At 35.2% G+C, this 27,297-nt stretch overlaps 1 protein-coding gene across 1 annotated transcript in view; it reads left to right on the top strand.

Annotated features, from left to right (window-relative positions):
• Positions 1-27,297, top strand: part of HPSE2 (heparanase 2 (inactive)) — a 677,809-nt gene that overhangs the window by 611,577 nt on the left and 38,935 nt on the right. The window contains exon 10 of the mRNA XM_031956226.1: positions 26,036-26,181. Coding sequence (XP_031812086.1) covers positions 26,036-26,181 — 146 coding nt within the window. The remainder of the gene's footprint in view (positions 1-26,035; positions 26,182-27,297) is intronic.

Here is a 27,297-nt window from a genome sequence, read left to right as displayed (position 1 = left end):
CTTTTTTCTAGATAAGATGGGATCTTCTCCTGGCTTTTTTCCTGATGGGCATGATTAGGATGTATAAGTAGCTTTTATTGGAAAGGGAAAATTGAGTAAGAATGTGAAAGGTCCTCTTACACTTCTAAACTATTATTATTCCTTTCTGACACTTAATTTCCTACCTCTGTGACCATGGACAAGTCACTTAATCCCAATTGTTTTAGCAAAAAAAAAAAAATGTGAAAGGAGTTGAAGGTAGAAATGTAACAAGTAATGCTTGTGAACAGGACAACTACCACAAAATGCTCTTAGAGCAAACAATAAAAAAGGTATCACATTTCAATCACATTTCAAAAACAAAACTGGTTGGGGGAAGAAGGAACCTTGGAACCTAAAGTACAAATCTTCAGAGCTGAGAAATCTACAGGCCTTGAGGCACTGGTTTCCATGATCAGAGACCCAAGGACATTAAGAGCCTGCTTCTGGGAATGCCACTGAGGAAAGGAGAAGGGCCTGACTGCCACAAGGAAGAAAGGAACAAAACATGGCTGCCAGATTCCTTTTTTAATAAATTATTCCTGATCACTGAGTGCTAGATTGTATTGGGTTTTTATGCCTGTTTTATGTCCAACATTATGCTAAGCATTGTGGAACATATATAAGAAGTATAGAATGTTAATATTTGTTAAAAAATATTAATCCACTCTCTGTAGATCCATTAACTAGCTGGGGAAACAAGATTAATATGTGAAACAATCAAAATTCTTTTGTATTCAAAACCAGAATATAACAAATTGATATATAAGCAGCAGCCCTGTTACATGATCAGCTATGTCTGTAAGATTGGAAATGCCTATCTAGAGGATAGGAATTTAAAAAGATAGATTTGTGAAAGAGTCAGAAGAGAAAAATAGTCACTCTTAACAAAAGTATTTCAAGGTAAGAGGAGATAACAGAAGACTATTTCTGGAAGGAAGAAGAAAGAGAATGAGAGCAAAGAACAAAAAGCAGAACTGAGAAAAATAAGGTAAAACTGGAAAATAAAGATGTAAGGGGGAAAAAGATATGAAAGAGAAAGAAATGGAGAAGAATAAAATAGTCCTGTGATTTAAAGTTCTCGGAGTCTCATTAATAAAAATTGTATGATTATAAAAATATTAGGCTACAAAACATTTTGAGAGGTCAGTCAGGCTCTCATCCCCTAAACAGAGAACTGTACTGCACAGAGACAATTGTTACATCTTCAGAGGAAATTAGCCCTTGCTTTGTTCCTTAATTCTATTGCTTTATGCTCTATACCAATCCTAATAATTAGGATTTTCTTCTTTATGTCTGATCTTTATCCCTTTCATCACTTTAAACACATCTCTTCATGTTCTGTCTTCAAGGGAGATGCATAAAAAAGCTAAGTCATCTCCTAGACTCCTTTTCTACAAACAAAACAATAAATAAAATAGAGAAATCTTTTGGAAACAAACAAACAAAAAGTTTCTTTAATCCCTCCCTGAGGAATTAAGTAGATCATCCTCATGTCATTAGAAAAAAATGAAAATGGCCAGTTTGAAATTTAAAATGACTATTAATGACCAACAAAATCAGTATGTTATTCATCTGCATTTGAAGTCCCCAAGAAAAGGCACTCACCCTAGCTCTCATTGTTCTATTCAATTTCTATATTTCCAGATTTTGCTAATGTCTTTCTGACAGCTTCCCAACTCTCTCCATTCCAGTGAGCTGGACTGAATAATTTACTGAGTTCCAAATTCTCAATGCCCTACTTCATGAATTAGGCCTTCCTATTTTTAGGATAACCTATGATTGGAGTAGTGAGAAATTCATTACTTGGAATACCAATCAAAGACACCTCTGAAAATTCAATCTCTAATTCCAACAAAGAGTTAACTAGTGTTTTAGAACTGTACAGTTCTATTCAGTATAAGGAACATATGTTTAAAATCGACATTTGGACCAATTTTTGCATCTATTAGATCCCACATTTAGGAGAATCACATGTGATTAATGTTATGAAACATAAACACTGTTCCAGTGACTCAAGAGAAAGCCAGGGAATTCTGTATTAAGACATTATTATATCTTCAGACTGCCCTATTGTGATCCCTATAAATAACCCTCCAAAAAGTTTGCTTTTTAAGAAATACTATATTATATATTCCAGGTTCAAGCCTATAATTATGTGATGCTTCCTAATGTCAGAACCAGTACATCTGCTTGGTCCTATGTTCAATTAATTTGCTCCTTATTTTGTCTCTTAGATATTTACAACCCTATGTAATTCAAAACTAGGAAACTCAAGAATAGGTACCTATGGAAAATGTAGTGTTTTAAATTCTGTCAGTCCCAGAAAGAAAGATAAGAAAGCATATTAAGTTAGTATTATTGATCCAGGGGATATAAGAGAATATAGTGTATCTCAGATATTTTATAAATGCCAAAAGAAAGCCCATCCAGTGAAAAATTTCTCTAGTGCCTCATTAGACATTAAGGAAAGCCTAGAAGAAAAGATCAACACAGTCAAATGAGAATTCTTTGTGATTCTGCAGTCTATCCTCTCTACTCCTAGAAAAGAGAATTATAAATATTTCTATAAAAGAAGTTAGAAGACGGAATTGTAGAATGCAAAAGTGAGGAAAAATCTTACCAATTAAGTCCAGCTCTATGACTTTTCACATAGAGAATATGAGGCCTAGAGAGATAAAGTGATTTTCCCAGCAGCATATAACTCAGTGGTTCTCAAACTTTTGTTTTCAGTATCTTTATCCTATTAAAAATTATTGAGAATCTCTCCAAAACATTTTTGTTTATATGGATTATATTTACAGACATTTACCATATTGGAAATAAAAACTATTTTTGAATTTGTAGACCTAAAAGGGTTTCAGAGATCCCCAGGATTCTCTAGTCCATACTTTGAGAACCACTGATGTAAATAGTTAGTTGAAGAACTAAAACCAGATCCAGAAATACAGATTTCTCAACCATTATTTTTCACTTTTTTAATAAAACCTCTATAAAGCAAGGAAATAATGTGGGAAGGCTGAAGTATCTGTTCAGATAAGCTCTGTTTTAGTACATTCAACCTTTCATAGTGCACAGCTGATGTATAATTGAGTGAATTTCCAGTATTCATAAGTCCATCTGAAAGTTCTGATATCATTTCTAATTCCCTGAATCGCAGTGATCCACCAAAGACATGAAGAACACCTTTCTATCAGTGCCAAGAAAAATATATATTGAATTGATGTGAAGTAAAGTGAGTAGAACCAAGAAACCACTGTACATAGCAACAACAAAATTATGTGATGATCAATTCTGATGGATGTGGCTCTTTTCAACAATGAGATGATTTAGGCCACTTCCAATGGTCTTGTGATGGAGAGAGCCATTTGCATTCAGAGACAGAACTATGGAAACTGAATGTGAATCACAATATAGTATAAGGTATAGTATGCTTGCTTGTTTTTTTCTTTCTTATTTTTCCCCTTTTGATCTGATTTTTCTTGTGCAACATGATAAATATGGAAATATGTTTAAAAGAACTGCACATGTAAATTGGATTACTTGCCATCTAAGGGAAAAAGTGGAAGAAAGGGAGGGAAAAAATTTGAAACAAGGTTTTGCAAGGGTCAATGTTGAAAATTATCTTTAAAGAATTTTGAAAAATAAAAACTATTATTATTTTTTAAAAAAAGAAATGCTAGTAGCTCCCCATATTCAGGAATAAAAGTAATTTCTTCCAGCAACTACTTTCCAAAAGAGGGTTACTTGGTAAGCAGGTAGATTTGGATAGGTGAGAGGAAAAAGGTGCAGCTTCTTACTAAGGGAAAGCATATCTGTGGCATAAATTAAATATTGCATAAAATCAATTCCAATGACAATAAAACTGCATGTGCAAAGTGAAATGGAAAATTGAGGTCATTCTAAAGATAATTCCCCTACATGGGGGGAGTGAAACCTTTGACCTCAAAATGCTCCTTGTAAAAAAATATTGTAGATGGTACCCATGATTCAAGGAAAGCCTAAATTAGATGACCCTCTGATGTCTTTTAGTGTACCTACGATTGTGTATTCATAGCATTCTAATCTAGAGCTAACTACTAAGAAAAACTGTAGGCTCAAAGTAATTGCACTAAGAGTAAATGCAAAAATAATTCTCTGGAACTTATATTATTAGTTTGAAGATAATATAATATAAACAAGACTATCTTTATGTGTGGCTCACAAGGAGGCAAGAATAGCCATGTCTCTTGTATCTTATTCCCCTATCCTTCTCCAAGGAAGACTTTTAATTCCTTTCAAGAAGAGAAGCAGAAGATTGGAATAAGAAAATGATCTTCTGCTTTCCTCAGAGAAAAGGAGTACTGGACTAGAATTCTATCATAACTTTTCCATATTATCAGTCTAAGGTATGCAAATTTCAGGTTCAAACTAAATTCATGGTTGCCATTTCTTTTTTTTAATTAAAGCTTCTTATTTGCAAAACTTATACATATGACCAATCATGACAATTTTCAACATACACCCTTGTAAAACCAAATTTTTTGCTTCCCTTCCTCCCACCTTCTCCCATAGATGTCAAGTAATCCAAATGTGCAACTTTTGATACATATGTGCAATTTTTGATACATATTTCCACAATTATCATGTTGCACAAGAAAACTCACATCAAAAAGGAAAAAATGAGAAAGAAAACAAAATGCAAGCAAACAAGAAAAAGAGTGAAAATACTATGTTGTGATCTACCTTTAGTTCCCACAATCCTTTCTCTGGGTATAGATGGTTCTCTCCATCATAAGACTACTGGAGCTGGCTTGAATCTTCTCATTGTTGATAAGAGCCATATCCATTAGAATTGAGCATCATATAATCTTGTTGCTGTGTACAATAATCTCCTGCTTCTGCTCACTTCACTCAGCATCAGTTCATGTAAGTCTTTCCAGACTTTTCAGAAATCACCCTGCTCATCATTTCTTATAAAACAATAATATTACCTAACATTCACATACCATAACTTATTCAACCATCCTCCAACTGATGGGCATCCATTCAGTTTCTTTCCACTACAAAAATGGCTGCCACAAACATTTTGGCACATGTGGATCCTTTTCCTTCTTTTATAATCTCTTTGGGATACAGGCCCAGCAAAAACACTACTGGATCAAAGGATATGCACAGTTTGATAGCCCTTTGGGTATAGTTCCAAATTGCTCTCCAGAGTGGTTGAATCAGTTCACAACTCCACTAACAATGTATTAATGTCCCAGTTTTCCCATATCCCCTCTGTCATTCATCATTATCTTTTCCTTTCATCTTAGCCAATCTGAGAGGGATGTACTAATACCTCCAAGTTGTCTTAATTTGTATTTCTCTGATCAATAGTGATTTAGAGCACTTTTTCATGACTAGAAATGGTTTCAATTTCATTTCAAAAGTGTCTATTTATATCCTTTCATCATTTCTAAATTGGAGAATGTCTTGAATTCTGATAAATTTGAATCAATTCTCTATATATTTTACAAATGAGAATTTTATCAGAACCCTTGAATGTAAAAATTTTTCCCAGTTTATTGCTTCCCTTCTAATGTCATTTGCATTGGTTTTATTCGTTCAAAAACCTTTTAAGTTAATATAATTAAAATTATCTATTTTGTATTCAATAATGTTCTCCACTTTTTCTTTGGCCACAAATTCCTTCCTTCTCCATAGATTTGAGAGTTAGACCATCCTTTGTTCTTCTAATTTGCTTATAATATTATTCTTTATGTCTAAATCATGAATCCATTTTGATCTTAACTTGGTATATAGGTTGTTAAGTGTGGATCAGTGCCTAGTTTCTTCCATACTAATTTCCAATTTTCCCAGCAATTTTTGTCAAATAGTGAGTTCTTATCCCAAAAACTGGGGTTTGGGGGTTTGTCAAACAGAAAATTACTATAGTCATTGACTATTGTGTCTTGTGAACCTAACCTTTTTCACTGATTAACTACTTTGCTTCTTGGCCAGCATGAAATTTTTTTTGAAGATCGCTGCTTTATAATATAGTTTTAGATTTGGTATAACTAGGCCACCTTCATTTGCATTTTTTCATTAATTCCTTTGAAATTCTTGACCTTTTGTTCTTCCAGAACTTTATTATTTTTCTAGCACTATAAAATAATTTCTTGGGAGTTTGATTGGTATGGCACTGAATAAGTAGATTAATTTAGGTAGTATTGTCATTTTTATCATATTAGCTCAGTCTACCCATAAGCATTTGATATTTTTCCAGTTGATTAGATCTGACTTTATTTGTATGGAAAGCATTTTGTAATTCTGTTCATATAGTTCCTGACTTTGCCTTGGCAGGTAGATTCCCAAATATTTTATATTATCTACAGTTATTTTAAATGGAATTTCTCTTTGTATCTCTTGTTGATGAACTTTATTGGTAATGAATAAAATTGCTGATGATTTCTGTGTATTTATTTTGTATCCTGCAACTTTGCCAAAGTTGTGAATTTTTTCAAGTAGTTTTTTAGTTGATTATCTAGGATTCTCTCAGTATTATAAGAATGATAATTTGGTTTCCTCACTGCCTACTCTAATTCCTTTTATTTCTTTTTCTTCTCTTATTGCCAAAGCTAAGCATTTCTAATACAATATTGAATAGTAATGGTAATAATGGGCAGCCTTGTTTCACCCTTAATCTTACTGTGAATGATTCTAGTCTATCCCCATTACATATGATGTTTGCTGATGATTTTAAATAGATATTACTGATGATTGCCATTTCCATATCCTTCCTTCCTACCAAATACTATTTCCACAGTGAATATATATAGCAAATAGCAAAGAAATGCATTTATCCAAATCAATCGCAAATATATGGGTGTATATACACATAAACACAAAACACACACTCACATACACACACACATGTACATAACACACATACATACAATACACACATACACAAAGATAATACCAGACAATGCAAAGTGAAGGAGTGAGCTCTCCCATCAGGAGCACAGCATTTCAGCTCAACTAAAAGTCCCAGGCTTACCTATGAGAAAATTTCCCATGGCCTCTATAGTAGCAAACTGTGGCTAGGGACATGATGAAAATTGCCAGATTCTCTCATATCAACTCTTTGTTCCTTCAGCAACTTGAAGCACAAATAGCATTGTCCATCTTCTCTCTGAAAGCTGGAAGTCAGAAGAAAGTAGAGAGCTCTTATCGCCTTTCTTATTTTCCCCTGCCCTTCAATGTAGAGAGAATCTCATTCTAATAAGCTTTGGGGATTGAGTTACTATCAACACATATCAAGATGTTTTTCCCATACCATGCAAAGCGCTTTTCTCACTATTTCCTGAATAAATGCTATCTACAATTTCATCCAGCTCTAACCTTATGATTCTGGCATATTTATTGATGGTGTGGAGACCTACAAGTGGAGGGAGCAGATGACCAGCAAAAGCAGTGATATTCATTTTTCTGACTTTCTACTCTTCTGTTCACAGATAAACATGACCTCTGCAAAATGACTGCAAAAAAGTAATGATTCTCTTTGTTTTTCTACACCGTAACTAAATGGATCCACTCTTTATTGTCCTTGTTTGCCCTGAGATTTTGCTAAATCAACTAAGTGTTTCTTATTTGCAAGACACTGAGCTAGGCATTGTGACTAAAAGGCCTTTGCCCTTGAGAAGCTTACATTTACTTGAGTAGGCAACATCTATGGTATAAGTAGATACAAAATGCAAGATAATCGGGTGGGGGGGGAGCAACCTTGAAGGAAACCAGCCAGGACCAATGCAAGAACAAATCTATGACATCTATCAAATGTCTTCCCACAGATTCAGAGTTCTCCAAAGCTCCTAAAGGGCATTTCTCAGGCAAAGGGAGGATTGGAGAATGAAGTGATTTTGGTGAGAAGAAAGTACATTCCAGCCATGGTACCAGGCTGGGCAAAGGCCCCACCAATATGGGAGATGGAGATTGTGTTCATACACAATAGTTAGGAAGGCTGTTTAACTCGATCATACGTGAGTGGAAGAAAGTAATATGTAATTAACTGGAAAAATAGCTTTGGTCCAGATGATGAAGGATATCAAATGTCAAACAGGAATGTCATATGTTGTGCCTTCTCCATAGATTGCCTTCTCTCCTCACAATCCAGTTTCAGCTTCCTGAAATTATGCTTCCCTGTGGAGGCTTAATTCAAATACTACTTACTTCACAAAAGTTTCTCTTTTCTCCTCACCAATGTGTTATCACTCACTTCTCCTCAATCTTAATGTTTTGTATTATAGCAATTTTTAAGTTTGTCTTACACTGATATTAGGTTATCAGTTCCTTGTGAGCAGAGACCATGTTTTATCTTTTTATTTCCTCAAATCACAGAGATTTATACATGATAATAGTTCAGGAGATGTTTATTAAACTGTTGCTGAATAATCCTCAATGTTGTATATATACATTGAGATTCCATATGTTTTGTGTGGGGAAACAGAAGAAGAAGTTTGTCCTGGACCAAAGAAGGACCAAAGAAGATACTTGGGCTCTAAGAGTTTGCTCTAACAGGTCTGTCTTGGACCCAGAAAAAATGTTATTAGGCATTGTGTATCTATACATGGCACCAGGTTTCTACAATTGATTTTCTACAACTCCCTCCCACAGTTCTTATTACTCTCAAGAGAATTTAGATTTGAGGAGAAATGGTTGTTAATTGGTCTTAGAGGGTTGAGACTATCAAATTTATGTGTTTTTTCTCTTGGAAATAGAAGGAACCATTTTTTTGCATTTGTGGTAACTGAAGTATATTTTCAAGCAATTTTTTATAATCTCTATATTCCCTTTGTGCTAATGATTCCTCAGTAGATCTCAGAAATGTCACTTCTCTTACTTGATAAATCAGGCAGGAAACTCAGTTTTCTCTGTGCTGAGGTCCTGTCTGTGTCCAAGTTTTCATTAAGTGCTTTCTTTTTATTTATCAAGGATCATTATAACTAATTGTGTGTCTAGGCTTTGCTGGCTCATACAGTTTGATCTTGACACATATAGCAGCTCTTATGAAATCTCCTTGTGGTTTTGGGAATTAATGAAGACCAAACTCCCTGTCCTTCTTTACATTTCTCTTTTAAATTATATTCTTAATTCCTACCCTCCCACTCCTGCCACTATCTAAGATTCTTATTGGTACATATTTTATAATTGAAGGTAACAAATAATAGATATCTAGCATAACTTCTTATGAAATCCAACTTTCAAACATATGTATACTACCTGAATCTGAGGCAGACAAAAAAAATTAAAAAGTGATGAGAATTCTAACTAGGGGGTAATGATGAATGTCTCTGTGGTGAATTTGGGGGAGACAGTGTTGGGTACTACAAGGGATAAGAAGAAACATCATTCAGATCATTAATGATGATGTAAAACCTACATTAAAAGCACTTTAGTAAAAAAAAGGCAATTGGGAAAAATATTTTCATCCCATTCCAAAGGTAAGATGATGTGAGAATAAGGATATGGCATCAATGAGATGTCTTTCCACAGATTCAGAGATAACCCAACTATGTATGATGTTCTTTAAAACTCTTAAATGAGATCACTCAGCTACTAGGAGACTGGAGAATAAGGCCACAATGTCAAAGTGATCTGATACTCAGGAGAACATTAATCTTTTTCAATTAATTGTCTCTGTGTGTCTGTCTATCTCTATCCATATTATTCAAATAACAGAATTCAAACTTTATTATCCCCTACATAGGTTCATTACTAGTACCCTTCTGTAAGATGCCTCTAAGAGCTCTCTCGTACCTTGTAGCTAATGAAAAGCTAACTAACTTCAAGTTTAAACTCTTAGCTGCAATCTACCTACATTCCCTTATATAAGTTTGACATTCTGTTGTGTTAATCCAAGTTTTTGAGACTCCTAGGGCTTTAAGTTGATTTCAAACGCTCAGACAACCTTCAGGTGGCAAATTTGTTCCCAGTGTCTCTTCTGTTCCACCAGATTTCAATGATTGAAGCTACAGAATGATCAAAGTCATCTTTGTGTTACAAAGATTCCTTTTAATACTGCTTCTTAACCTGCTTTCCAAGCTAAATAATCTAAGAGGTTTTTTTTCCCTAGATTTTATTTCCAAACCCTTTAATCATCCTGTTGGATCTTTTTTGAGCTGTCTCCAAATTTTCTACATTCTTCTTATATTGTAGAGTCTAGAACTAGTCATGAGACTAATGCCAAGGACTGACTGATTGTATAGAGTATAATTGGAATATTATATCCCAATCTCCATATCCTGTATCACTACATGTCTATCTCAAGGATCCTGCCTCCTTTAACTGCAGCATTGTGCTTAGAGTTCATTAAGCTCATTGTGTTATATACTCTACCTCCTAGTCTTTTCCAGTCATAAACCCACATAGTGAATTGTTCTCTATCTGCTATATGTACAATTAATATATTCTTTTTTAAGCAATAAATGAATTCTTAAAGAATTTTCTCTTTTTAATTTTTCATACTGCATTTCTCCCTATTCTACATATTCCCATGAATATATGAGTGGCCCTCAACTACTATTAGTGAAATCTTTAACTTAATGATACATTAAATTCTCAATTAGAAGGTCCTCAAAGACCAAATCCACATCTTCTTTATTTTTGTGTCCTCCCCAAAGGTCCGGCATAGAATGTTATACATAATAGAGCTTAATGATCTTTTTTTTTTAATTTCTGTGATTTTATTGGTAGGGAAACTCTATCTATCAATGCAGATTGGCACCTACTCTGCAATATAAGAGTCCTAGAGATTTAACTGGGATACCAAAGGAATGCCCAGGATCACAGAGCCAGTAGGTCAGAGACAAGACTTGAATACCAGTCTTTCTGACTCCAAGGCCAGCTGTCTATATATTATGCCATTTGGCCTTTTACTTTGTCAATACTTATTAAAATCACATATTCTTTGCTAAACTATAGAGCATTTATAAGTGGTATAACCATTATTTTAGTTATAAGCAATCACCTATGTTACATGAGCAAGAAGCTATGAAAATTGAGACTAATAGTATTATTCAAATGTAATGAGATGGTTTCATATGCGACTTAGGTGATTAGTCTAATTAGTTCCTGGCAGTTGTAATTAGAAGATCACTGTTGTCTTGCAATAAGCAAAAGCAAAAGACAGGGCCTAATATAGCCACATCTTAACTAAAACAAATTAATTCTAAAATATAATTAATTATATGTATAATTATTCTTGTTACATGATAATTAGAGATAAGTAATAAGCAATTTGTGCTAATGTCTAAATTCAGAAGCATGCTTTTCATTTTCTTAACTATTTTTCTAGTGTGTGTGTGTATGTGTGTGTGTGTGTGTGTGTTTAAGTGTGTGCATATATATATGGGGGATGTATGTACATATGTGGGGAGTGTAAAAACAGCCATCATTGCTAATACCATTTTCTTTCTTTCTCTGTTAAATTCAGGGGACAGCTGCAATTCAAATAGTCATGTAGTTGCCTACAGCTATGAGTTATGTCCACAAATTTCCCACCTATTTAGGCAAGGTTATTGATGCTAGTGGTCACATTACTTTGTAATAATATGTTAGGGAACCTACTCCCTATGTATTTATATAGCATTTTGAAAGGGGAATAAAGAATATGGAGAGCAGTATAGACAGTAAGTGATTGAGTTGTGGAATTGTAGTATGAGTAAAGAGAGACAAAATTTACGAATATTGGGAGTCATAGAGTATTCAAAGGAATGGATTTTCCCCTAAGAAGAACCATGATTTAAGAAGCCTGGTGATAATAAGGATTCCACATTTTAAGTACATATTCTCAGACTATGCAGCTTACTAGTAAAATTGTGTGCAAGGTAGATCTAGTGCTATGCCTACACTGCTGTTCCAGGATTTCTAAAGCAATTGGAAAGAATCCTAACAGATATGTCAAAATGATACATCTCTGAGTCCAAATAATCTGTGTGGGGGAAAAAAGAGCACTTGGGGTAGTTTGGGAAGAGAGGATCACAAGGGGGCCAGAGCTTGGAGAGTGATTAGGAAGAATGAGCATGATATGTACTGTTAACACTTTCTCTCTTTCCACTTCTTGTATGTTAAAAAACAAATGTCCTACTTCTCACTGGATAGCAACTGAAATTCGCTTGCTTTCCCCTTATTCCCACAACCCAGGGCTAAATTAAATTTTCATCCGTTCCAGCCATGACTTCTTATTCCAACACAGGCATGGCTGAGATCCCCAGGAGAAATTATAGATTTTTTTAAATGATAAATGAAGACTAGGGTGAGCTCTGGGGAACACCCACATTGAAAGAGTCCCAGAGTAAGGCAGAGAATCAGCACAGCGCTATATTGTGGAAGCCCAGAGGGAAAAGAATTTCTGAAAGGAGAAAGTGGTCAATAGTGTCAGATGCTGCTGCAGAGCAAGGTCAAGGAAGATGACAACTCAGAAAAGACAGAAAAAGGTGTGAGACTCTAGTAACTCTGGAAAGGACAGTTTACAGAGAATGGAAATAGGAGAGAAAGAGTAAAATTTGAACTTCATTATCTTGAGCTTTCTTCTTCTAAATTCTCCCAGATTTTCTCTTCCAATTTGACAAAGAACCCTTCATGAGAGAGAAAAAAATTTTGCAAAGCTGGAAGTTGAACATACCTTTTAATCTGTAACCAAAACAATACTTTTTATAGCACATTTTTAATGTTTCATATATAATATTGTAATGGGTGTTAACACTTGACACTGACCATTACTGTTCTGAGAAAATTAGTGGATTTTTTCTATTTTTTTGAAATTTATAAATAGGCTTCCTAAGAGTCTATTTCATAATTCTGTGCATATTTTTGCCCTTTCCCTCACAACCTACCCCAAAATGCTCTAATCTTTCAGGTCAACACTACTGGATCTCAGAGTTAAACCATTCTGTTATATGTGTGGGTCTCAAAACATCAGCAAAAAACCTATTTTTGTGGAAAGATTCATATTGGGCTATAATTCAAGTTTAATGCATCAATGAATGAAACATTAACTAAATAAGCACTTTCTTTGTACACCACACTGTGCTACATGCTGGGATTACAACAGAAAAGAAGACAGTCTCTAATGCCAAGGAACTCACATTCTAATGGGGAGAGACAACACATCTGAAAATTTCAATCCCATGGTCCTTAAGATATAGCAGCAAAGCACAAGGCCATCTTCTTTGATGTAATTTCCACTGATTAAATCATTCATTTCTGATGCTGAGCCATTTGACAAGGCCTTGTGATAAGGACTTTGAGTTTTCAATCCCTATGATTGGCACCTGCAGGAATGATGGCCAGGTCACATCTCCGCTGACTCTGCTTTCTAGGATGATGACTAAGGGGACTAGACTGCAAACACTTCTATTGCCTAGGCTCTTAGGTTCAGGGTCTTCAGCTGTCTCCATTCAGTGATGAGGAGAGATGAAAATTACTTTAATACTTTTGCAAATATCAGAAATATCCAATTATGTAAAATTCGTAGTAACATTTCTAACTAATGACAAAGAATTTCATTCCTAATCACTAGTAGTTATCTGGGAGCTAAGATTTTATCAATTATTTCACATACTTCAGGCATAGTCTATGCCACTATTTCAGACCATTCTCGTTTCTTTATTAAATTAGACTATGAGCTCTTTAAGAGCAGAATTGTCTGTCTTTCTATCCTTCACATGCAGCACAGTGCCTGGCATAAAGCAGACACTAATAAATGCTTATTGATTTGATTTTACTCTTCAAAAATCTAATGTTATGTTAAACAAAGTGAATCTTAATGAATCAAGCATTTACTTAAGATTTTTAAGTGTAAGATTTGAGTATTCTGGAGTTTCTATAATTTTACTATATTGGCTTTTGTTCAGACATTGATACTGGTTCCTTTTGGGGAAAGGATTATTTCCAGATATGCCTCTTAAAGACTCTCAATTAATTTTTGTGGGAGGATATAGATAAATATAAAAACATTTTTTGTTCTTTGAAAAATATATTCAAGTTCAAAACTGGATAATGGTTAGACAGCAAATACATAGAATACAACTAAAATTACATAGTGAAATTGTGCAGCATTTAAAGCCATTTCAGATACTGTTGATCCTTTTCCTCCCAAGAATTATGCAATTTAGCTATCTCGTATTAATCAGCTAACTACTAAACTTCTGTCTATTTCAGTCTATTTCCTTATAAGCAAAATAAGATCATTGAACTTACTGACTTACTAACTGTAAATTTTATGGGGGCCAGAACAATGTCATATTTTAACTTTGTTCCTTCCCCAGCATTAATATTCTTTGTACAATAGATGGCTAAGGATCTTTGATGAATGAAAAAATGAAGTAATGAATGAATGTCATCTGAGGTCTTTGCCAGATCTAAAATACTAGGTTTGTGTTTACTTTGTGTTATATTCAACATAGGCATAAATCTCTTTAGCCAGAGGGTAAAGCCAAGAATAAACTGCAAGTCTGGTTCCTCAATCCACAGCCTCTGTCTCCCATTTTTATGAGATTTCATAGAAAGGATAAGGTTTACTCGCCATATTTCCACTGACAATCATTCTAAGAACTCCTCCTCCCATATGTACAGTTCTCTAGTTTCTTTCTGTACTTAAGTCCCAAGAGTCCTAAAGCCAATGGCAGCTTAAATACTTTACATATTAAGATATCTAGATTGTGTCTTATACCGATGAGAACATTAATATATAGTATTCTGTGAATTGCCAACATTAACCATTTAGAATTAAATAAAACTATAAACCAAATAAAAGTGTCTTACAAGCTATAAATGATGCACAGATTGTCTGAATTTATAATTTCCTTTTAGACTTTGCACTGTCCTATAAAAACTATATTATTGTCAGGCCTAGTTATAAAAATGAATATCTAGCCTAACACAGAGGCATGGAACACAAAAGCATATTAAAAAGCACAGGAAGCTCCTTTATGCATTTGAAAAATAAAGCATCATGTTATTTGAGAATTTTTCCGTGAAAATCAGGTTAAGATTTGCTGAAGTTTGTGGCATGTTGCATGTTAAGTTTTCACCAGAGCATTCATTAGTAAGAGAACATCCCCATTATCAGGCAGCATCTCCTTGATTTTGGCAAAAGCTCAGGTGAGCCTATCTGAAAAGAAAGTATCTTCTGGTTGGATGAATCCTTCTTCTGGACCCCATTCATGCCCTGTTTATATTGTCCTCTGTTAATCGTTATTGATAGACAGAATGGATTTAGTCATGCTTTCCCACCAGTTATACATTGTAGCCATTTTAGGTTCAGCCATGCATGCCAGATTGAATTAAATGCTTTTTTAAAAGTCTCCAAAGCAGGAAAACATCTTCTCCCGGCTGGTATTTTTTACATATTTGTTAATGAGTGTCTGCACAGTAAAGATGTGGTCTGTAGTTTGTTTTCCAAGAAGGAATCCAATTTGGCTCTTATTGTGGCTGCTATTCAGATATAGTTTAATATTTTTACTGAGGCTGTTACAAAATAGTTTGTAGACAATGCAATTTATCCAGACCTTTCTATAACTGTCTGAGTTGAGACCACCTTCTCTTCTACATAATGAATTCCTTAGTCTCACTGAAGTGACTGGAAAGAAGCATTTCTTCCCAGGATATGTGATGTTGGCCATTACTGGTGTTATTTAACTCATGATTTGGTTTTTACTCTTGAGCCTGTAGTTGACATAGTAGACTTGCTTTTATTCTTTGTAGCCAGAAGCATGCTAATGTGCTGCTCTGGACAAAGAGAAGAATCCCCTTCCAACAATATTGTGTCCCAGCTAATTTTATATATAGCACTAGAAACACTGGGATCCCCCAAAGCACTGGCTACAGAATCTGTCCTTGATTTCTTCATACTGTTCCCAACTTGTTCATAAACTTGTAGTCCAAGAAATTACAGATATTGAGAAGTATGTAGAAAATAGGGAGTTTGTCTATATCCAAGTGTTCTCTCTCTGTCTTTTACCTCCTCAAATTTAGAAGTATAAGAAACTGAGGAATGTAAGAAAGGTGATACTCTGTTGTCTTAAGAAGTCAACACAAAGAATTGGGTTACTTCTTGACTTCTGAATCTTTAAAACACCACCACCACATTGGTGGGAAAGCAGAATTTGATTTGATATATATGCCAGCCATGTTAAGTTTTAACAACTTCATTCTTCCTATTTGCCAATTGCCTAATTACTCATCTTGCCACTCTTGCTTCTCTACGAGCAGAAGAATTAAAGAGTGTACAATAAAGCCCTTTCTCTTCCACATAGCAGCACTTGAAATACTTAAAATGAACCATGATATCCCCTCTGATTCTTCTCTTCTCCAAACCAAAGATACTCAATCCTTATATGGCCTTTCACCATTCTGGCTGCTAACCTCTAGGGACTTTCCAGCTTATCAAACCTCTTCTTAAACTATGGCTCACAGAACTGAACACAATATCCAGATGAGCTCTGATAAGGGCAGAGTACACTGAAACTATCAACTCTCTATTCCTCTATGTGCCTCTCTTAATGCAGTCCAAAAAGTGCAACATTTATCCCTAGAGAATTTCATCTTATTAGATTAAGCACAAAGCTCTAGCCCAGGGGTCTTCAAACTTTTTAGATAGGGGGCCAGTTCACTGTCCCTCAGACTGTTGGAGGGTCGGACTATAGCAAAAACAAAAACTTTGTTTTGTGGGCCTTTAAAGAAAGAAATTTCATAGCCCTGGGTGAGGGGGATAAACGTCCTCAGATGCTGCTGCATCTGGCCTGCAGGCCATAGTTTGAGGACCTCTGGCTTATCAATATTTTTTGGATCCTGACTGTTATCCATTATGTTAAATCTTTCAATCTTTGTGTCATCCACAAATCTGATGAGCTTGCTATGTGTGCTTTTACCCAAGTCAAATAAAATCATTAAATGGCATAGGACCAGACAGAGATTCCTGGAGTATTCCAATGGAAATTTCTTGCCACTAGAAATGGCAATAAATTAGTTAACAACTATTCTTTGAATCCAGCTGCTGACTACATCGAAAGCCAACTGATTATATGATCATCTAATTCATATTTCTCCATTTTCTCCACTAATACAGTATGAGATACTATATCAAAATATTTACCACAATCAGGTAAACTGTATCCACAGTACTCCCCTCATTTACTAGTTCAGTAATCCTGTTGAGGGGTGAGGGAGAAGAGAATGAGATTTGTCTGATATAGACTATTCCTAATAATTCCTCACTCTTTGTAATCGCAATTTCCCTTTATATTTGGTTTCTATCATTTCTTTAATGATCTATCTTAAAATTTTCCCAGGAATCACAATCAAATGCACTGACTTCTAGTTTGCACACTCTACTCTCTAAACTTTTTTGGAAATCAGGACTACATCTGCCCTGTTCTAGTTTCATGGTACCTCTTTCATTTTCCATGGTCTTTCAGAGAGCACTGGCAGTGGCTTGGCAATCAGGCCAACAGAAGTGTATTCAAGGGCCTTGAAATATTCTCTACATAACCTATCATACCCTGCTTTATCCTATTCTCTACCCCTCTTATTTATTCATAAATTTTGGAAGGTTTTATGCCCTTCTTCTTTAATTCATTCCCAATGACAGTTGGATTTCAGAACTATCAGTCCTCCTCCCCCATCCAATTCCTCTGTGTCAATTCTTGCTTTCATGCCTCATCCACACAATATAATTACTGTTTTTACTATATGGTTTTTACTTGTTAGAATCACCTCTTACTCAGAACTACCCCTATCTTTCTTCTGAACTACCCAATTACTAACGACAGTGTTAAACATATGGTTTACATTTCTTCATATAAAACATAAAACACTTTGTCCTTATCAAGTCCCTTGAAATTAGTCTTTAAAGTTTACTCTTCTTTGTTAAATTTTCTATTAAGTTCAGATTTGTTTGCCACAAAATCCCCCAAATCTGGTAATTCACTGAATATCCAGTTTTTTCATTCAGTAAAACTTTAATTTTGCTGAACATACTATTTTGATCACATCCCTAGTTCTTTAGATCTTTTATATATAGCATTCCAAAACCGACAGTCTTTTATTGTAGTCAGTGATAGGTCTTGTGCAATTCAGATAGTGGCTCCAATGTTTTTGAATTTTGTTATTTGTTGTTGTTTTCTCTTTGATCTGGAAGCTTCAGAATTAACAATAACATTCCTGTAGGTTTACCTTCAGGATCTGATTGGTAGATTTTTCCTATTTCTACTTTCCCCCCCTTGTTCTAACACATCAGAACAATTTTTTAAAATTATATCTTATATCATTGTATCCAGATTGCTTTTTTGTCTGAGCTTTCAGGTAGTCCAATTATTATTAAGTTTTCTCTTCTTTATCTGTTTTCCAGTTCTATTGTTTTTCTTGTAAGATGTTTCACCTTCTCTTCTATTTTTTTTACTTTTTTTTGATGATTTCTTACTCTTTTATAACTTCACCCTTGCCATATTTTAATTTTTAAGACTCATTTTCCTGCTCAAGACTCTGGATTTCTTTTTCTAGTTGGTTGACTTTCTTATCATTATCTTGTTTTTTCTTGGATTGTTCTTATTTTTTGAAGTCTTTAAAATTCTCCTATGAATTCTTTTTGATCAGGTAACCATTACTGTTTGGGGTAGGAGAGGGTTTTTTTTTAAACTTAAGTTCCCTTAATCTTCCCTGACACAGAAGCCAAACAAGTCAAATTTCCTGTGGCTGGGGTCAAGTCTACCTCCTAACCTAGCTAGTTGTTCAGCAGAGCTAACCTGGAGGTGTTTACACTTCAGAGGGGGCCAAACCTCCTTTCTGGTATCTTTCTTTGGATTTTCTCCAGTTTACCAGGTGACCATTGTTCTGCTCACATTCCTGTTTGTTTTTTGGTTGCTCTAGGTTCACCCTTCTTTGTGAGGAAAATCTGAAGTGTTTGAACTTTTCTCACCTACTTAGCCAATTGTTCCAGAATTCTCTCCAGTGAAGAAATTTGCTTACTTATCTCATAATTTTGGATGTACATTCTGTGCTATTTTATTTTTTTTCATCACCACCAGTATAAAAGTTATTTTCCTTTGTAAAGAAAAAAGAAACAAAACAAGAATGGAAGAGAAGCTCTGCTTTTTCAATTATCCATCATCATTACTCCTTTCATCCCAAAGATGCTCTCTTTGCATCTTCCTTTCTCCCCCCTCAGTAACCTCTGCCCATTCAGAGACTAAGAACTGATTAGACAAAATTCCACAGCAGCAGCATTAGATGTTCTGGGCCTTGGCTTTAGATTTATCACTTTGAATTTTTCCCACCACCTACACAAGTACTCGTGCACATGCACACGTGTGCACACACACACAGAAAGAGAGAGAAAGAGAGAGAGAGAGAGAGAAAGAGAGAGAGAGAGAAAGAGAGAGAGAGAGAGAGAGCAAAGTGATTTATGCTGCTTTAGAATTATGTTCCTAAGAAGAGAACTTGGAAAGAAATGTGAAAATTTACATAATAGTTTACAAATCTAACCTAGGCCCCTTCAATCATGGAATCTCACAAAGTTACAATAGATTCAAAGTACATTTTAGATTAGCATTCACACAAAATAACAATTCATTAGCCCCTGTCATTTTTTATTTTATCAAACCAGTCAGAGGACTGGTACCTTCCTTGCAAGCATGAGACATTTACTTGAAATAAAAGACAAAGTAGACAATAAAAGGATTACATTAAATATAAGGGTTCCCAGAATCCATTTCAAAATAACTGCCTCTTCCTCACACATGTTTCCTTGGTAGGAATGATGATCTATCAGTATGGTACCTTTTTCACATCACAGTAAAAGCAGCATAAAACAAATCACTAGATTTTTGGAAGGCAAATTTCAAAGAGTTCAGAGTGAAAATATATAGGATTTCATGGACTAAAATACTACAAGAAATATTAAGTCTTGGAGGAATGAGAGATATTCAATTCTGGGATTCTGAAAACAATTTTAATAAGAAGGAAAAATAGACTTCATCTAAAGAGACCAATGTCAATACAAATTCATCCACATTGGATTTTAAAAAGAAATGGGCCTTGGAAACAAGGCCAAGGTAACAGAGACAACATATAAGAACATGGCACAATTCTATTCAGAAACATAGGTATTTAAGTCATAAATAGGGGCCACATCTATGTGCCTTGCTTTGGCCAGTCTAGCCTACTTTCATTCTTGCACCAATGAGTTGAGTCCTGGTCACTTTCTCAAGCCACACATTCCTTTGTCAGCTCTATTCTTCTACTATCCTTGTGAGAGACTAAATCAAAGCTACTCCATATAGCATTTCAGTCTAATGAGGTTTTCCCATTTCAATGTTATGGGCAAGTCTCCCTGTTTTCATCTTTTCTATGTTTCTTTTCCTCTGTTTTCTTCTCCTAGAAGACTGGTTTCTACACAGATTTCTTATCCCTCTCCCTCTTCCTCTGCCCACTATAAAAAGATGATCAACAGATCCTGCGAGGTGATAGTTGGTGGGGATTTTACTTGAGTAGAATAGCAATAGCTTTGTATAACTTTCTGTTTTGAGGGTTTTTAAAATCCTCTAACTCAGAGCTCCTCATTCTGTGGATAAGGATCTGATCAATGAAAAAGAAGCCCCGAGAGAGAGAGAGAGTGATTTCCCAAAGGTTACACAACTAGTTAGTGACAGAACAGGGAGAATCTATGTATCTTGACTGCAAGTGTGATGTATTATGCCAGACTGATTTTATGCTATTTGCCTTCTTGTCCATTAAATCAATCAACATTTTATTAAGTACCGGCTATGTGTCAAGGACTTTGCTAAATTTCAGGCTTAGAAATAAGAAAATTTCTCCATCAAGTTGTACTCCTTATCTAATAGAATAGGATTTTTCTGGTTATCTGCCTACTTCATTCAACTCTTTTATTAAGGTCTCTTGCTAACTTTTTAAAATAGTATTTTATATTTCCAAATACATGTACAAATAGTTTTCAACATTCATTTTTCTAAGATTTTGAATTCCTCCTTCCTCCTTTACCTCTCTCTTCCCCAAGACAGCAAGCAATCTATTATAGATTATACATGTACAATCATTTAAAATACATTTCCACATTAGTCATTATCACACAACTCTTAAAGAAGAAATTGCTTGCATTTTCAGAAAACAGAGAGACTAAGTTATTTAAAAGGACCATGTGATGAATCAGTGACCAAAATGAGAAAACAATTTGTTCCTCAAATTCCCTCTTGCTTCCCACCTATTTGCTGAGCCCAACTTGCATCCCAACTGCATATGTGAGTCATCAAATAGGATTATGCAGGTACCACAGCAAGAGACAAACTGCCAGGTTACAAGCCATAAGGCAATTGAGATTCATCTGCTCTGTTCCAGGACCTATATTTGTAAGGTTGATATGCTTTCCTTTCTCTGCAACATAGCAAAGGACTGAAAAAGATGTCCATATCTTTAGAACTTGTAGTGATTCTCTAATCATTTCTGAATTTTTTCCAGGCTTGTCTTGCTGCCCCTCCTATGCAGAGGAAGGAAAAACAGTGGGGTTCTTCTTTGTGAATGTTAACTTTGGCACATTTCCACTTCTAGTGGTAGAATCCAGTCATGTTGTTACACTCAATTTCTGCTCCTGTCTCCAGGGTCAGATATTTTGCTAAAGGATGGCTACTGTGGTTGTATTTATGCTTATGAGAGAAACAAACTTGGGAATTTGTGAGGTTACACCAGAGGCTTAACCCAGAAAGCAAGGGGGTTGGAGGGAAAAGAACTTGGCATTGAGCAGTTAAACTTCATCCTAAATATACTTCTCAGCAGCAAAATATATTAAGTTAAAACAAAACTCAAAGGCTTATAACAAACTCTGCCTGTGTTCCATAAAACCCACAGCTTATAACTTCTAACAATTATTGGTTTAATGAGGTTAGCCTTCTATTAGCCATACATTCCCAAATTGAGTATAAGGAGGCAGCATAACATAAGTGGCAAGAACACTGAGCTGAAAGCCAAGAAAATTTAATTCTAATTCAGAAGACCACCAATTGTATAACATTGGAAACAACCTCAGTTTTGCATTAAACCTCAGTTTCCTCACCTATAAAATGAGGGGGGTAGACTAGATGATCTCTAGAGGCCCTTCTAGGTCTGATATTTATCTATTAGTTTCTAAGGCAATTTGACGTGAACAAGAAGGGCATTTATGATCTTTGTTCCCATTTATCTATAAGTCAAATGGTAATAACACCACATAGCAAAATTTTCCAAAAATGTAATGGTCTAAATCAATATAGCTAATTATAATGAATAGAAAATCCTAAAAGATAAATCAAGCAAGTCTTAGGATAGAACTCAGACAATCTGAGTTCATTTACTACAAATCATATCTTTTAGAAGTTTGACATTGTCAGTGTTTTTTATCCCATTTTTCATCTTGAGGTATGAAGAAAATAATAAACCAGCTAATTTGCTTGTTCTTACTGACATTAGCCCATGGATTATGATCCTGAGTGGATCAGCATCCTGAGTACAAGTTCTAAATATTAATATGTCTCCAAAATTAACTCATGAGGTTTTACTTTGTGTAGGACTTACATTTAATTATCTTGTCAGTTCAATTATGCCTTTTCTATATCCAGAAAACAATTTCCTTCTTTTAAGATTTCAGAGGTTTATAGGAAGTTTATACTATTTCATCATAGTGTTGGTCACATAATTGTTGGACAGACCAAATGTTGAGCTGGTATTAATGAAATGGTATAAGAAATGAGTAACACAAAAGAAGAGAGAATTGTGATCTTCACCAGTAGAGGGAGTTTCTGCACCAATGAAATATAGGTACAAAGAGATCAAGTTATTCTAATTTGTGTACATATTCTGTTCCCTCTCCTTTTCCTGCTGCCAAGTGAAATTATAAATTCCTTGCAGGAAGGAGTTGTGCTCATTGTCTTCTTTGTAAGGCTAATACAGCACAGTAACTACACTTAATAAATGCTTATTGAAATGAATGTCATAATACTGTAAGTCCTTAAAAGGTAGGTAGTTACTTGGTCTTGATTTTGTAAACTGTTATATGAACTTGTAGTTTTGAGAAGAGGTATGATATGATTAAAGTGACATTTCTGCAAAACTAGTTTCAGCAGTCACATAGAATAGTGGCCCAAAAGTGAGGCTGAGTAGATTCTACTCCAAGTGAGTTGGTACATGTCTCAACTGAATACTGTAATGATTTCCTTGATAACTTCCATTAACTACCAAAAAAACCCTATAGAACCTTTACTGGATTTGAATATTATAGATTAGATTATATCAGTTACACTCAATATATACAGAAAAAGTCCTAATAATGTAAACTATAAGATGATTGTTCCAAAGTGTAACTTTCTGGATCAACAGCACCAGGATGATTAAAAAAAAAAAAAAAAAAAAAAAAAAAAAAAAAAAAAAAAAACTACTACATATGCCATGTCTTTCTATCTATTCTTTCATTCTCCTGGAAATCTAAGATTGGAACCATGAGTTTTGCATTCTTACAAAGAGGTATAGAGGGACTTGCACATGGACTCCTGGATAAAAATATGAAAGTCATCTTGGACTCTTCCTTTTCCTTCATTCCATGTATTCTATCTGTCACCAACTTCTCTCAACTCTTCCTTTAAAATATTTCTTGGATTCACCCTTTCCTTTCTGTTTTATAGTTGTGATGTTTGGTCCTGGAACATATTATCCAAAATGACAGAATGCTTTCCAGTCCCCTCATTTTACAGATGAGGAAACTGTAACCTAGAGAGATAAAGTGTTGGCTAGCAGCAAAGTTAAGTCCCAGTATATAACTAATCCTCCACTCCATGAATTCCCTAATAAATCTCCAGGGCTCTAATTTCTTCCTCTTTCAATATTTCATGTGAAAGAAGTCAAATGACTTGCCAAGCTCACATAGCTAGTAAATCTTGGAGGCTGGATTTTAATTCAGGTCTTCTTGATTCCATACCCAACACTATCTGCTAAATCAATTAAAGCAATAATCTTCTTATTCCACAGCTGTGGTTATGCCCCTTCTCTGCTTGGAAAACTCCACTGGGTCTACCTCACCTAATAAACCAGTCTCAATTCCCATCCCTGGCACTGAAGGTTCTCTAGAATCAAACTTCCTTTCCACGTGTCATTCCCTATTGTTTTCCCTCATGTCCTGTGTACTGCAGCTAAATGCCATGGGGAATTAGTAGGTACAACCTAGGGAAATGAATAGCAGTAGAGATGCTTTGTAATTCCTTAGAGAAAAAGATGCAAGAATGGAGCCAACAGCAAAACCCATGGTTTCTAACCACCATTTACAGTTCTGTTAATAAGCAAAATGCACTAGAAATGCTAATCCAAAGCGGGAAATTTTAATTTCAAAAGCTTCACAGCAAACGTTGTTTGATGTTTTAATTATAATTGGAGGAAAGAAAAGGATTCCCCCCCCCAAAAAAAAAAAAATTAGGACTTCTGATTAGAGTGGAAGGGATGACAATAATTGACAATAGAGAAAAGGCAAAGCTACTCTATTTTAATTTCACTTCTTTTTTCTCTACCAGAGACTGACACTTGTAACTGTTAAGTGTGTAACAAAAATGGCTACCACAGAGTTGATACCCTTTTATAAATCCTTCTTCCATTGTGTAGTCATTATACTTTGGTCTTCTTGTGGCTTTTGAGAATGATAATAATGATCAACAATGGTACCAAAAAAATATTCATATAGTGCTTTCAAACTTCAAGGGGGCTTTTCCCATTGACAACCCCATGAATTTGCCTGGTATTGTTTTTTATATTTTCCAAATTAGAAATTTTAGATAAAAATAAGTGACATGACTAATTGGGCAGTAATATATAGAATAGTTTGGAAGAAAAATAGGCTAGAAGGAGAGAGACTTTTTTCTTATTCTGCTAACTAGTGGCATTATCTGGGTATTACTCTCCCAAAGTTTAAGTGACAGCAAGGAATACTATTTGAGTTCTAGCATTTTAATAATAATCTTATTATTTTTCAATTACGCTAGCCTTTAGTAAACTAGTTTTAATAAACTAGGTGGGTGATATGAAAATAAAATTGAAAATCCAAAGTATAAATTGATAATTTTGAGTTCATATATTGAAAGATATTACAATATATTCAGTTGGTTTATGTACCTCAATCTACTTCCCATTTATTTCTTTACCTATACTCTCTACGAGAGATTCCTACTACAAGAACAATGTATAAACCATATAAACAATAGAAGTTAAAGTAATATATTATGTGAGTCCTAGCCACACTACTTATTTACATAGGTAGTCAGTCCTTGAAAATCCAAGGTCATAGATGATATCTTGGGGGTTTGTCTTTTCAGGGCCATTGATCCTCTCTGGGGTAAAAGCAAGCTGACAACTGCTCTTTGGTAGCTACCACACTCAGCCTAACAAGTAACAGAAATTAAGTACTTCCAAGCTAAAAGGACAAAAAACATTGTTTCAAGGCAAAGACTGTATCCTGGGTCACTATTAAAGACTAGGGGTTAGGGATCCTATAACAAGAGTATGTTTTCTTTATTATTCTCCAACTCCTAGTCACATCATCAAGAAGAAGTTCAGGTTACTGGATTGTCATTCAACAAATATTTCTTTAAGAATTTGACTATGTGCCAGGGGAAAACTAGGTGACACAGGAAATAAGAGTTCTGGGTCTGGAATCAGGAAGACTCATCTTCCTGCGTTCATATCTGCCTCATCACTTACTGTGTGACTCTAGGAAAGTCACTTAAACTTTTTTTGCCTCAGTTTTCTCATATGTAAAATGACTGGAAAACTATTGCAGTCTCTTTACCAAGAAAACCCCAAATGGGATCATGAAGAGTCGGACATGACTGATATAACTAAACAATAACACAAAAGTTACAAGACTGGCAAATAACTGAACACAATTGGACAAATCAGTTAATCTCCTTATCCCTCACTTCACTATCTTATTCTCTTATTCTCTGCTCTTTTCCATCTTGCCCTCTAGGACTACTGGCTCTCTCTCCTGTATAAACGCCTGATTGGACCCAAAGTTCTAGCAGTGCATGTTGCCGGCCTCCAGCGGAAGCCACGTCCTGGCAGAGTCATTCGGGACAAATTACGCATTTATGCTCACTGCACAAGCCACCACAAGTAAGTCTACCCATAGATGCCATTTCAGGAGTCCTCAGAATCAGGCACTAGGGTCATTTGGACAGGAATGCCACCATAAATCTGAGCCCTTTTGATCTTGTTGCTAGGCCTACCCTCCTACAGAGTCAAAAAATGCTAACAGAATCACTATACCTGAATGAAAAAAAAAGTTTAAACAAACTTTAACGATAACAGGGTTTAAAATGGGACCATTGAAAACTAAGCTTTTCAATCATCTCAAGTTTTCTTCTAAATATTTGGAAGTTGCCTAAGCTATTTTTCCCCATGTTTTATCAATTGCAAAGAATGTAAACACCTATTCTTATGCCCCAAGAGACTAAGGGTGAGGTAATAGTACTGCATTTTTATGTTTTAGATCAGGGGTCCTCAAACTTTTTAAAAAGGGGGCCAGTTCACTGTCCCTCAGACTGTTGGAGGGCCGGACTATAGTTAAAACAAAAACTTTGTTTTGTGGGCCTTTAAATAAAGAAACTTCATAGCCCTGGGTGAGAGGGATAATCGTCCTCAGCTGCCGCATCTAGCCCGCGGGCTATAATTTCAGGACCCCTGTTTTAGATCCTACACAGAATGAAGATCATTACATACTTTATAGTGAAACTTATGTGGCCAAAAAATCCGTGTCTTAGTTAGAAAGCTTAGAAAATAGCAGTTTCTAATTGAAATAGACAAACCTGAGAAAGAAAAACTCTTCTCTTAGTGAGGAAACAGAGCATCTATGAGCATAATGAAAACTTGGACTTAGAACAGAGCCTACAGATAAAACTATTGCACTAGGGTTATCAGAAGATAATCAATGAGAGTGCATAGTACAAAGAGCCCTACACGGTCATGTTACAACAGTCACCTCTTCCTCCTACTTGATGATAGAGGAGCCCAGCCCAATTAATTTCTCATGATAAGAGTTTTCAAAGAATCTCTCATAGAAGAGGGGGTTGGGGCGAATTGTCTTGTCTGTAGACACAATTGTCTTTTGTGGATGAATAGAGACAGGGTTGGTCGTATGCCAGGTGATTTTCAGCACCCCTTTTGCTCAACAGGAAGCCCTATCCAGGGAGTGACTACTTTATGGCATTTGTTTGTTGTTATCAGATCATT

This window comes from Sarcophilus harrisii, chromosome 2 (assembly GCF_902635505.1).
Source record: "Sarcophilus harrisii chromosome 2, mSarHar1.11, whole genome shotgun sequence".
In the NCBI taxonomy this organism is placed as follows: domain Eukaryota; kingdom Metazoa; phylum Chordata; class Mammalia; order Dasyuromorphia; family Dasyuridae; genus Sarcophilus; species Sarcophilus harrisii.
The sequence above is the reverse complement of the archived record's forward strand: the minus strand, read 5'-3'. Positions and strand labels throughout refer to the sequence as shown.